Source organism: Danio rerio, chromosome 20 (assembly GCF_049306965.1).
Source record: "Danio rerio strain Tuebingen ecotype United States chromosome 20, GRCz12tu, whole genome shotgun sequence".
Taxonomy (NCBI): Eukaryota; Metazoa; Chordata; class Actinopteri; order Cypriniformes; family Danionidae; genus Danio; species Danio rerio.
This window is the reverse complement of record NC_133195.1, coordinates 22,285,310-22,298,537: the sequence shown is the minus strand read 5'-3', so window position 1 is coordinate 22,298,537 and position 13,228 is coordinate 22,285,310. Positions and strand designations below refer to the sequence as shown.

Here is a 13,228-nt window from a genome sequence, read left to right as displayed (position 1 = left end):
TGTACACATTTTTTAAATGTTTTTTTTTTATGCAGAAAAGGTTTCCATGTAGTGTTCGCTTTTTTTTCCGTATTACCACATTCTTTAAATTTGATTATTTCTATTTAAGTAAACTTCATCAGTTTATTTCAAGCTGATTTTTGTGAGTTATTTGCAAATTGGTGTCATTGTTTGTCTTTGAATTATAACGATGAAAACACAGCACTGACTGACATGTTTTATTCTTGTTTTACCATTGTTTTGACATTCATTTACTGACTTGCTAACAGTGATGTTCACCAAATGGAGAAGGAGTTGGAAGCTGAGAGAGAGCGAGACAAGGCTCGTAACATCCGGACTCTGGAGCCCAAGATTAACATTAGTGAACCTCCACCAAAGGTAGCGGTCAGCTTTCATATGCCGTTTGTTTGCTCTTAACACTCAGTTGCAGATTCAGGTTCTTCCTAAAAAGCAGTGTGTTTTGTTTACTCTTTCAGCCCTCCAGAGTCAACACTACCCGCTTTGGAAATACTCTTGGAGTCGGCCTACATCTTCAGGTAGTGTATTCAGTTTATTTTAAGTCAGCTTGAAATGAAAATTACGACAGTCTTTTCACAAATATGAGTGAAATGCTATCTGAAATAAGGAAAAAGTGGAACTTTATTTTAATCATCTGGGGCTGGCAGTGTGTAAGTTAAAACATAGCCTAGTTGTGAATTAAAGGGACACTAAGTTAAAACTCACACACTACTAAATATTTTTGTGTTTCACCACTGAGCTTAGTTTAAACGTAACACTCCAACTAAATATTTATGGCAGCCTCCCCCCATGTATAACGTTAGAAAAGTGATGACAGCGAGAGTAGTTTACATTGAGGACCTGGCGATCATAATGAAGAATGATCTCCTTCTACTCACAGCCTTATTTTCCTCCCAAATCTCGCATTATTTTTGGTTTGTGAAAGAAGAGATTAATTTTCTATCAATGAGTGTTTTGTGTTAACTGTATCTATCAATTAAAAGGAGAATTTCTTAATGACTGAGTTTTTCTTCCTGCTCTTTTCTCTTTCATATGTGAGATAAAAAAAAATCAGGTTTAATGTTTTGATAACTAGTAGTGACCGACTATAAATGAATGTACTATAAAAATGTCATTTTATTTTTATATGACAGTTATATATAGATGCATTTGTTGCAGAAATGTTTAGCAGTTTCTTGATATAAATGCGTTTTATTGGATATTACGTCATTCAAATGCGACTGCGTATGATTTATGAGTTTACAACCTACTAACTACGGTTTGCCTTTAGAACATGTGGTTCAACCGAAGTGAGAAACAAATTTAGTTACAAACTAGCTAGCAGTTCTAAACCCCTAGTGAGGACTTTACATGGCACTTTAAGAAAGAACTTACTAACAGCTGCATGGTGCAACCCTACCCAGGAATTGATTGGATGGTTGTGGTTTGTTATGTTTTTGCTGATCTCATGTTAGAAACAGGTTGTGCCGCCCTATTGCCAATTAATGCCTTAAGAGAAGAGAAATGGGTTATTATAAGAGTCTATATCAGGGGTCTCAAACTCGCGGCCCGCGGGCCATTTGCGGCCCTCAGTGCTCCCCGCTCCGCTGATTCTATCCATACACAGTGCGCTTGTCACTCAATGCGCGTTGTCGCGCGCGTTCTGATCAGCTGTGTTGTCGCGCGCGTACTCAAGAGCGGTGTTATCGCGCGCCTACTGAAGGGCGGGACCGAGGGTGTGTCGCGTCGCGGGGGCACTTTGGATCATTTTGGAAGCACACTTTCTATGCAAATCTAAAAAGGGCATGTGCTCTGCACAGGTTGAGCCCTATGTGTGCACGTGCCTGCCCTGTGTTGATATTATAGGTAGATACAGACTGGTACAGACTGATGTGACTGGAGTGGGGTGGGGGTGTTTTATTTATACACATATACGCCTTTTTTTTAGGTGAGGGAATGGAAGTTTTGAGTAAGTTCCCCCACTTTTTTCCCTAGGACTTCAATAAGTCAAAGTACAGGTCTAGACTTAATGATGATCATCTTCAAGCCATACTGAGGGTCTCATCTGCTTCCGCTTTAAAGCCAAATGTGGTTCAGATTTGTGAGAAGAAGCGCTGTCAAGTCTCTGGCAGCAAGAAGTAGGCAAAAGATGCCATGTTCAGAAGAACTGTTCATAATCTTCACTCAATGTTCTATTAATGTTCAGGACACTTCATGTTCAGAAGAAATAATTAAAACTGTTAATAATGACATTAGAGGACTTTTTTTTTGTGAAATCCCTTATGCGGCCCAGCCTCACCCAGACTTTGCCTCCTGCGGCCCCCAGGTAAATTGAGTTTGAGACCCCTGGTCTATATAGTTATTACTAGAGATTATTAGAGAATTATTTTAGGTAAAGTATGAAAGGGGACATTAGTAATAGATTATATATTTTACAATCTCTATGGAAAAAAATAGGAAGCCACTAGACATTACTACATTTCTCTAGATTTTATTTTGTAAAATAAATATTATATAAAGGTATGATGATATCTTTTTTTTTTTTTTTTTTTTTAGAATACTAAGCACCAAAGTGTACATGAAAATAAATGCATGCAAATTAATACTAATATAACATATGCTTATTCATTCAATATATATATATTTTTTAATAAATATTACATATGGGTCAAATACAAGAGTTAGTAGACAAATACATTTACAAAAGTGTTGCAGCAAATGATAGAATTTGCAGCAAAATTTGTGAAAGTAAAATGTCAAACTCTGAGTGAAATCATGTTCAATTAGCATCATGATTCAGCATAACAGATATATTTTGGTAAAAACAACAAACTTATACTGACCTTCATTTATTAAAATATAAAAAATAAGTAGTAATCATACTAAATTAGCAAAATAGAATCTATTACTGTCTCATAAAATGATAATTGTTGTAAATATGCCTCAAATGAGTATAGACTATTGCTATTATATTAAACATTATTATTATTATTATAAAACATTTATTTACATTTCACTGGAATTTTGTACATTTTGGCCCAATCCCAATTCTATTATTGTACCCCTACCCCTTCCCCTTAGCTCTTGCAACTCAGGGTTATGGGTAAGGGCTTTAAAATTTACCCCTAAGAATTGCGACAGTACTGCATCACCTGCACACGTCATCATCTCTCCTCGCGATCTCTTGCTTCATATGAGTTCAGATGATGGCGAATACTGTAGCTATTCCAGTTGTGTTATTTTTTGGTATTTATCTTCAGGAAATCACTGAAGCCATTTATTATGTTTTCATAATGATTTAATGTGGCAATAAGATCGTAAAAGTACTGTGCATTTACACGGTGACCATATTCATTAATGTTAACACACAAAAAACAACATTATAACATTATAACAGACACTGTAAAAAGGCCAATCACAGCCACTAGACTTTTCTGACAGGGTATTCCAGTGTCATCGAGAGTCAGAATGTTGTGGGACTGCTGTACAGAAGTTATAGATTGTGATCTATAATCCCTAATCTAATAATATATTATTAGGGATTATAAATTGCGAAATTTAGCGTTTTTTATTTTAGCATTTTTTTTTAAAGCATGGCAGTAAAACACGAACACGGTTATGAATATATTAAAACGTGTTTGTTTCTTGTAAAAATTTGTAATAATGACAAAAAATACTAATTAGTGGAACTCCTTACTTCAGGGTGCAACTGGAGCTAGTGTATTCTAGAAAATTTTTCCTACCCCTTGGTTTAGAGTGTGGTCCTGAAAAATCTTTGTTTGAAGGGGTGTATACCCCTTGCCCTTAGCCCTTAGCCCTATGCCTTCAAGCTAAAGAGAATTGGGACACCACTACCCCTTCACGGGCATGTGCAAAACGAGGGGTAGGGGTAAGGGGAAGGGCTAAGGGGTAGAATTGGGGTTGGGCTTTAGTATCAAGGTTGTTGTTGTTTGTTCAAAAAGTAAATATATAAAACCTAAATAAACATAATAATACATGCTAATATGACATATTCATCTCTTTTCAAATAATACATACTAATGTGACATATTCTTCTCTTTCCACCAGCTTAATGAGGCTTTATGTGCAAGTTCACCAGATCTGGCCAGTCCGTGTGATTATCAGTCACCTGTGGACTCAACTAACCTCCTGTCCCTCCCGAAGACTCCAAACCGGCGACTAAGTCTTGGGGTAAAATTTAGCCATGATTCCTATTTTCAAATTTCTTAATTTTTTTATTTGTCTGAGTTTAATAAAAGAAAATTAATTGGACATTATTTCCTAGTCATGGGTTGCAACTGGAATGGCATCCGCTGTGCAACCCATGGTAGTTAAGTTAGCAGTTCATTCACTGTGGCGACCTCTGTTGAATAAGGGGACTAACCCAAAGGAAAATGAATGGATTAGACATTATTTTTAAACAACAACAATAATTTCTCTATTTTGGAATCTATTTGGGTGTGTATCTGATGTAGGAGGGCGACTTCAGCTTCGGGCCGTCCAGTAAAGAAGATGCTCAGCGGCTGTGGCAGATGGAGAAGGATCGATTACAGGACACGCTGAAGATGCAAAAAGAGCAAATGGAGGAGGACACCAAATGGTTAAAGAAGGAGGAGAAGCTTCTAGTAAGGATGATGCACATTTTTTTGTTTGTGTATGGAAATATTTTTATAAAACAAATTGAATACTCAACAAATTGAATAATACTTGAATATTTTTTCAGGACCCAATGGTTCATGAAGGAAGTAAAATTCCTGAGGTTCGTTCTTCTTTTTAAAGTTCATATTACATATTACAAGAGTTCAGATAAAAAACATTTATTAAAAATGAGCATGTTTTGTCTCTGTCCGGTGTGTAAGTTCAGTAATTTTACAATTATTGCAAAGAATTGGTTGTTTTCATTGCTTATAAAATTAAATAACTGAACACATTCATAGGAGGCTGAGAAACATGCTGATATTAGAAGATTTTAGACCGCACTTAGATTATTTTTGCTTTTGAACCCTTCATTCCAGAGCAATGAAATTTTCACAGTATGTCTGATAATATTTTTTCTTCTAGAGAAAATCTTATTTGTTTTATTTTGGCTAGAATAAAAGCAGTTTGTAATGTAAAAAAAAAAATTAAGGTCAATATTATTAGCTCCTTTAAGCTATTTTTTTTTTTTTTTTGATATTCTACAGAACAAACCATCATTATACAATAACTTGCCTAACCTGCCTAGTTAACCTAATTACCCTAGTTAAGCCTTTAAATGTCACTTTAGGCTGTATAAAAGTGTCTATACAAAATATCTAGTCTAATAATATGTACTGTCATCATGGCTAAGATAAAATAAATCAGCTATTAGAAATAAGTTATTAAAACTATTATGTTTAGAATTGTGTTGAAAAAAATCTCTCTGTTAAACAGAAATTAGGAAAAAAATAAACAGGAGGGCTAATAATTCTAACTTTAACTGTATATTTTATGTACAATGTTACAAAGCAATGATATTTTCACAGTATTTCCTATTATATATTTTTTTCTTCTGTAAATTATTTTTATTTATTTATTTTTTTAGTTTGGCTAAATGTCTTTTAATGTCAAATGTCAAAATTATTAGCCCTCTGAGATTTGGCTACAGATCAAACTACTGTTGTCCATGGACTTGCCTGTAATTAACCATATTAATCCTTTAAATTACAGTTTAAGCTTAATTATTGCAAAATATTATATAAAGTATAACTAGGAAAATATTCTGTACTGTCATCATGGCAAACTAATTAGCTATTAAAAATGAGCTATTAACAGTATTATATTTAAAAATGTGTTGATAATTTTTTTTTCCTTAAACAGCATGCAGGAATATTTGAAAAGTATTTAAATTTCACATGGGTGCTAATATTTTTTTATATAATTTTGTATATTATTTAATTTAATTTCTTTTTTTACCAGCCACCTGAACCACCACTCAGCTATGGTGAGTCCTCTGTATTCTACAGACTATCGTTTAGTTGTTTTTAAATTCTATAAACAAATCACATACTGTACTGTATTTAATGAGAAAATAAATAGATTTATAGTGCTGTATTAATGTTTTATACTGGCTTTTTTCTGCATCTGCTTAAAGCTGAACTCCATCATCCTCCTTCAAAACCACCCAGAATAGCAGTGCAGGTTAGGACTCAATTTACCAACGCCTTTATGTACACTACAAATGTTTAAAGTGTAAATAAATATATTAGACTATACAATGAAAGGATCCATGATTCAGTTTCTTGTCTGTTGTGTCACTGTCAGCCTGCACCTACAGCTGAACTGGACCGCTCAGAGGACACCGTGTACCAGTGTGTCATGGACGTAGTCAAGGTGGTGGTGCAGCTGAAAAATGACATTAACACACTGTCGTCTACTGAGTACATCTCTCCTGTCAAGGTAACAATATGATAGTTTGATGTTTATTTACTCACACACAGGTCATCACAGATGTAATTGACTTTTTACTTCAGTAGTACATTGAAGAAGATTTATTAGCTGATATTGTAAACCAGGATGACCTGTAAAATGCAAGTAAAAAGCTAACAACACTAACACAAAAAAGTTACAAACCTATCTGCTTTTTCCAGTTACATGTGTTTTCTTAACATGCAGTGCATTTGAGCTCTCTCAGTCACTGTAATATGCAGATTGAGGCTTGATCTAATTACCAGTAACTTCCCATCAAAGATTTCCTTGTACATTGCTATTAAACAGTCACTGGCCACTTTATTAGGTACACCTGCCCAACTGCTCGTTAATGCAAATCAAAAAATTGGGCACAAATGCCTTGCTGTTGCCAGAGGTCAGAGAAGAATGGCCACACTGGTTCCAGCTGATAGAAATTCAACAGTAACTCAAATAACCACTCGCTACAACTGAGTTATGGAGAAGAGCATCTCTGAACCACAACATGTCAAACCTTGAGGCGGATGGGCTACAGCAGCAGAAGACCACACCGGGTGCCACTCCAGTCAGCTGAGAAAAGAAAACTGAGCCTACAATTCGGACATTAAGGCCGTACTCACACTAGGTACAGTTGCCTCGAACCGGGCCAAAGCCCGCTTGTCCCCCCTCCCGTCTCCCCCGACGGCCCGCGCTCACACCACAAACGGGCTTCGGCACGCTTACGTCATCGCTGCTGCGCTGTTCAGTGAGAAGCACTCTCTCACTCAGCAGCACAGTGGAGATTTCTCTAGTGATATCGTTTCAGTCGTTTGATATGCCGTCAAATATTTCGCCAAACAGTCATTAGGGATGCAGGGACACGCAGTCAGATATTTCGCCGAACTGATCCGCCACTTTTGGCGCTCATAAACAATCATAAACCTCTCGTGCTGCAGGAATGAGGAGGTCTGCTGAAGGCGCGCAGCTGTCTTTAATAAACTACGGCAGTTTGCATTCACTGAACAGTAAGAATGATTAATAAATCCATATGGAACAGTGCCTTAAAAGTCACGTCTCGCTTTCAGTTTCGGGCTTTGGCGCGTTTTGCACTCACACACAAGCGTACCGCCCAAGTGTACCGGGCTCAGGCACACCTCTTCCAACCGGGCCAGGGTCGGCCAAGTGAACCGTGCTTGAGCCCGATTCAGCGCACTCACACTTCTTAAACGATCCGGGAAACGGGCTTGGGCACGATACGGATGGCATAGTGTGAGTAGGCCCTAAAATTGGACAGTAGAAGATTGGAAAAACGTTGCCTGGTCAGATGAGTCTTGATTTCTGTTGCAGCATTAAGATGGTAGGGTCAGAATTTGGCATAAACAACATTAAAGCATGGATCATCCTGCCTTGTATAAATAGTTCAGGCTGGTGGTGGTGGTGTAATGGTGTGGGGGAAATTTTCTTGGCACACTTTGGGTCTATTAGTACCAATTGAGCATCGTGTTAATGCCATAGACTACCTGAGTATTGATGCTCATTTTGTTTTACTAAAAAGCCAAGAAAAGTACCCTAGTTCTTAGTGAATAGTATAAAAAAAACTTAACACTGAAATCTCACAGCTGCTGGTAGCCCATGTACAAACTGGGGAACACATAAAATTCTACTTTTTGAAAATAAACATACATGTGAACATATGTTTGCTTGAAAGATTCAGCGAGGGATTGTTGCTATTTGGAGGACTCTATTACCTTCTCTGCTATCCTGCCTTCAGACAGTGATATTGCTGGGTGATGGTGCTACAGATGTGCAGTCATGTTTATACGTGTAAAACAATGCTTGCACACAGTTATTTTTTGTTCACGTTTTTTTTTTCTTTTATTGGCATTATACTTACCGGCAAAACCGAAATGTCCTCACACCGAAGATTTAAAAAAATGCTGGCGCTTTCTCGTACTGTTGCCTCACTTCGCCAGTGCTTCCTTGTACTGTTGCCTAAACCCCCGCTCGCAATGTTAAAGTGTGGAATGATGGTCAAGCGCCCCCTAACTTTAGAGCATAGTAATTGGAAATTTACTCGCGGGGAGGAGTTTCCTCATCCAAGCTCATGGACTTACAGGCACATACAGTCAATTTGGGGAGATGTAAAACGCACATAAATTATTTAAACGCAAAACCGAGGAAACTGTAATTCACAAGCGCATATTTAACCGTGGAGGTTGTACCGTACGGTTCAATATTATATTGAGAACTGTGGCATCCCTAGTGGGTATCATGCATGTTAGGTTTTTAGTGTGTACAGAGATCGTTTTTTCTGAAACGCAGTAAACACCAGTATAGACGAGGATCATTTTATTCTAAAATGCCATAATAAATCAACAACATAGTGTAAATGCAGCCTTAGTAGGTGCACAAAAGGTCGTAAAAGTGTTGTAAAGTAAATCATGCTGTGACTAAAAGTCATCACATGTTGTAAATAAAAGCTATCACTATCTTACAACAACTTACTTTATGATTCTTGTATAGAATTTTTGTTTTTTAATAGGTTTTTACCAGTGTTCTCAGTTAAAGGGAAAGCTCACCCACAAATGAAAATTCTGTCATCATTTACTCACCCTTCACTTGATTCAAACCTAAGTAAACACAAAAGAAGATATTTTGAATAAAGCTGGAAAACAGTAACCATTGACTTCCATATTTGTTTTTCTTATGGATGTTTGGTGTTCACAGGTTTTCAGCTTTTGAAAAAAAAATCTTCTATTTGTGTACAACTGAACCAAATATATACTAAAAAAGATTTTAACCACTTGAGGGTGAGGAAATAGTGTATACATTTTTATTTTTGGGTGAACTCCCTTTTAGGGCTTAAAAACGATTTCATGTTTCATCTCAAATATCAAATATCAAATTCAAAAAATATATTCATGTAATGTGTAGTTTTTGACCTATTACTTTTCTGTATTGCTCCAGGACTAATTTTATATATTTGTTAATGAAAATGTTTAGTGCGGTGCAATTTTTTTTTACATTACTTAGGCATCAATAACATTTTTCACTTCGAGCAAAACTCTAGATGATGGATAATAAAGCCCAAAGCGTCTCCTTTCTAAAGATACATGAACTGTGAATGGAGGCAAAATTATTCAGCAACTGTTAATGTTTTGGTTTAGGAAGGTCATGCTTGTGAAAGTGCCTCTGTAGGTGAGGGAAAGAAGGACACTGATATAATCTCAGAAAACTTTTTACAGAAATCTCATTTTGCAAGCAATCTTAATCATTTTTGAAGTATAAACTCATGAATCACTTAGCTTTCAAGTAATATTTTTTGTAGGACATTGCATTAATGTTTTCCTGTGTTTGTATATGGAAAACAAATATTGAACAAAATACAAATTTTTTTCTCATAACTTTTTATAGCATGTATAACTTTTTCGAGCATGTAACTTCCCCTTTTACCACAGTAAAGCTCAAAGTGTCTTCTTTCCAATGATCCCTAATTTGTGTTTGTAACTTACTGGAGTCAGGAACAGTTACTATTTAATATTAGGTAGGTGTAAATCCCCAAAAGTTTGTATTTGTATTTTGAATATTCGTTTTTTTTTTTTGTTGTTTTTTTTTGCAGACTGTCGGGCTGTCATTACGAGATCTGATCAACAGTGTGGATGACATACTACCAACTCTGCACATTTCTTGTAGAACAGAGGTATCAATCTGAATCTATGACTTTTTGCCAAGTATGGCGTTGCCAAAGTGGTGCTAAGAGCGAGTTAAATCTTCTCCATACAGATAAGTGCTAATGTGAACTCAACATGCCTTTGTCTCTGCTCTTAGATCGAAGGCACTCAGAAGCTGTTAAATAAAGACTTGGCTGAGCTCATCAGTAAGATGCGTCTTGCCCAGCAGAACGCCATCACCTCGCTGAAGGAGGAGTGCAAGAAACAGATGCTGACAGCGGCACACACTTTGGCCATGGATGCCAAGAACCTGTTAGATGCTGTAGATCAGGCTCGGGTGCGCTCTAATCTGGCCAAACCCAAGCCTGATGATCCAGACTCACCAGCAGACTAGAGGAGCTGATTCAGAGCTGAGTGCAGGACAAACTTACTCATTTGTTTGATAAGATTGTAATGCAGTAATAGGGCAATGCCAACACCAGAATGGGGCATGAAACAGCCAATAGAAAACCAGTATAGGTTTACTGATGCATGTTCTGTTCTCCATGGAAACTTTTATAATGTAGAGATCCAAGTAAAGCCGATGGGTATTCCAAAAAGTAAAGTTAAAGGGTTAGTTCACTCAAAAATGTAAATTATTTTGTTAATTTCTATTCATTTTCTTTTTCTTTTTTGGGTAAACTAACCATTTAACTTACTGTCATATTAACATAAAATTTTAAGTTGATTAACCTAAAACTTTTTTTTTTTTACTGTGAACTACAATTATATGAAAGAAGAAAGAATGATTAAAAACAGTTTGTGCTTCGGAAGATATTATTGCTGTGTATGTTTTAAACAAGCTGCTATTGTTATTTGTTACACTTAACAGGCCCATAGCCAGGGAGGGTTCGGGTGGTTTGAAAGACCCCCCATTGACAAAGGTCCAGAATTTGTCCCATACTGTACATGAGTTCATCCTATTTTGTCATATTTTGACTGCTGTGCCATCATAAATTGTAAAAATAACTCATTAAAGAAGACCAAGTGGAATCTGACATAAGTGAAGTTTTCTTTCACTCCTGTCCTACTGTATTGCTTACAAGTAACTTTTATTCTAAATTTCAGACATTCTAGAAAGAAAAAATGAACAATAAAAAGGAGTGAAGCACTGAAAGGTAATTCTAAAGCATATTAAAGTTCATTTTAATACTAATTAGGCTATTGTTGTCATCTATAAATTTTCAAATGTACTATTTTACAAGAAAACTAAAAAATCTGGAAGCTCTACGTCATTATTATCATGTTTTAATTTTTTATTATTCAAAAGGCCAAATTCACACCTAGAAAAGTTGAATGTGCCGGCAAGTTTGCAATTTGCCTCGCAAATAACAATAGACTAATGATGTATGATGTGATATATCTTGTATTTACAAATAATAAGTGGTGCAGCACGGTGGCGCAGTGGGTAGCACAATCACCTCACAGCAAGAAGGTCACCAGCCTCGCCTGGGTCCGTTGGAAATTCTCTGTGGAGTTTGGATGTTCTCCCTGTGTTCACGTGGGTTTTCCTCCGGGTGCTCCGGTTTCCCCCACAAGTCCAAAAAAATGTGGTATAGGGGAATTGGTTAAGCTAAATTGTACATAACGTGTGTGTGAATGAGTGCGAATAGATTTTTCCCAGTGATAGGTTGCAGCTGGAAGGGCATCCGCTGCATAAAACATATGCTGGATAAGTTGGCGGTTCATTCCGCTGTGGCAGACCTGGATTAATAAAAGGACTAAGCCAAATGAATAAATGAATGTTTTTGGTACATTAAAAATTGTAGTTATGATGACCACGGGATAAGCTAATCCAGAAATAAATAGTGCTTAAAATGTCAATTAAAAAAATGCAGTATTTAAACCTCACATGAAAAGAAAATGAGGCAAATAACTGCAAAAAAGTTGAGAAAAAAAGAACCCATTTCACCAGGCTGGCTATTGGCCTGCTTAAAGTAACCTCTTTTTTTTTTTTTTTTTTGGAACTGATATGATGTGTGATTTAAGGGTGTGTAATTTCTGGTGTGTAACTTATGTATACCCCAAGCTCTTTAGTTTATAGTGCTCTGATATTGATATTGCTTTACATGTTAACAACTAGCTTGCAGAATAATTCAACAGTTCTTTTGTCTTTTTAATTACATTTATGATTATGGACAAAAACTTTATGAAATCCTTTTTTAAATGGTGCTTTTTATGTCTACGAACAGCATTAAAAAACAACATGCTTTCAGGCTTTTAAAAGCACCACAAGATATTATAACAAATGTGACTGTCAGCCTGATTTTGGCACACATTATTTGACATGTGGTATCATTGTGATTTGTAAGAGTTAAGCATTCAAAGGGTTAGTTCATCATTTGTTATTGATTACTACACCCACATCCCATTCCAGACATTTGTTTATTTTTGCAATACAAATTCAGATATTTTGGGTGAAATCTGAGAGCTCCCTCATCCTCCATAGACAAGGGTTCCGGCTTGAGCAAAGTTAAGAAAAATACCTAAAATCATCCTCAATTAGATCATATACCTTCAGTGATTGAATTGGAATATTATCAAGCTACAGTACAGAAATGTGTCAAAATGTAAATATCCATCACAGGGCTTCTTTATATTTACTTGAAGTTTGATTACTCTCTTGTTATTTGAAGTCAGTTCCATTTATTCATTGATTCATTCACTTATTTTTCATTATTTATTCATCCCGTTGGGTCATTCTGAACCTGTACGGCTGACTTTCTACTGAACACCAAAGATGAGAATTTAAAGACTGTTTGTAAGAATATAATTTTAGTTATTTTCCTTCTATTGCATGGACTGAAAATCCCAAGACATTCTTGTCTGCAGTCTGCAGTCTGTTTCTGCATTTCAAACAGGATACGCCCAATTCAAAATGTCACACTTCATGTGCACCCGCAGTCTTTATTCACTGCTGTGTGTGTGTCTGTAAGGTGTCCCATTCTTCATTTTAGCTTTCAGAACAATGAAAGGTGGGAAGTCTATTATGTCTACTGACTGTCAATGTGAGAACTCTGAGCATGATTGTAAGGATTTTTGGGTGCCATTTGGGATTTGACTATAAATCTTATGGGCATAAAGAGCTATTTGAGTGAAAACATTCATGGACGACA

At 36.3% G+C, this 13,228-nt stretch overlaps 1 protein-coding gene across 2 annotated transcripts in view; it reads left to right on the top strand.

The window, feature by feature from the left end:
- Nucleotides 1-11,110, top strand: part of ptk2bb (protein tyrosine kinase 2 beta, b) — a gene marked incomplete at its 5' end in the record, with an annotated part of 36,858 nt that extends 25,748 nt beyond the window's left edge. For both annotated transcript variants that reach the window (NM_001423553.1, NM_212570.1), the window contains 10 exon segments: nucleotides 270-378; nucleotides 477-536; nucleotides 4,066-4,188; nucleotides 4,473-4,622; nucleotides 4,721-4,756; nucleotides 5,935-5,959; nucleotides 6,110-6,156; nucleotides 6,280-6,414; nucleotides 10,022-10,102; nucleotides 10,231-11,110. In NM_001423553.1, the coding sequence (NP_001410482.1) occupies nucleotides 270-378; nucleotides 477-536; nucleotides 4,066-4,188; nucleotides 4,473-4,622; nucleotides 4,721-4,756; nucleotides 5,935-5,959; nucleotides 6,110-6,156; nucleotides 6,280-6,414; nucleotides 10,022-10,102; nucleotides 10,231-10,467 (1,003 nt within the window). In that variant the 3' untranslated portion in view covers nucleotides 10,468-11,110.
- Between the last annotated feature and the right edge of the window lie 2,118 nt (nucleotides 11,111-13,228).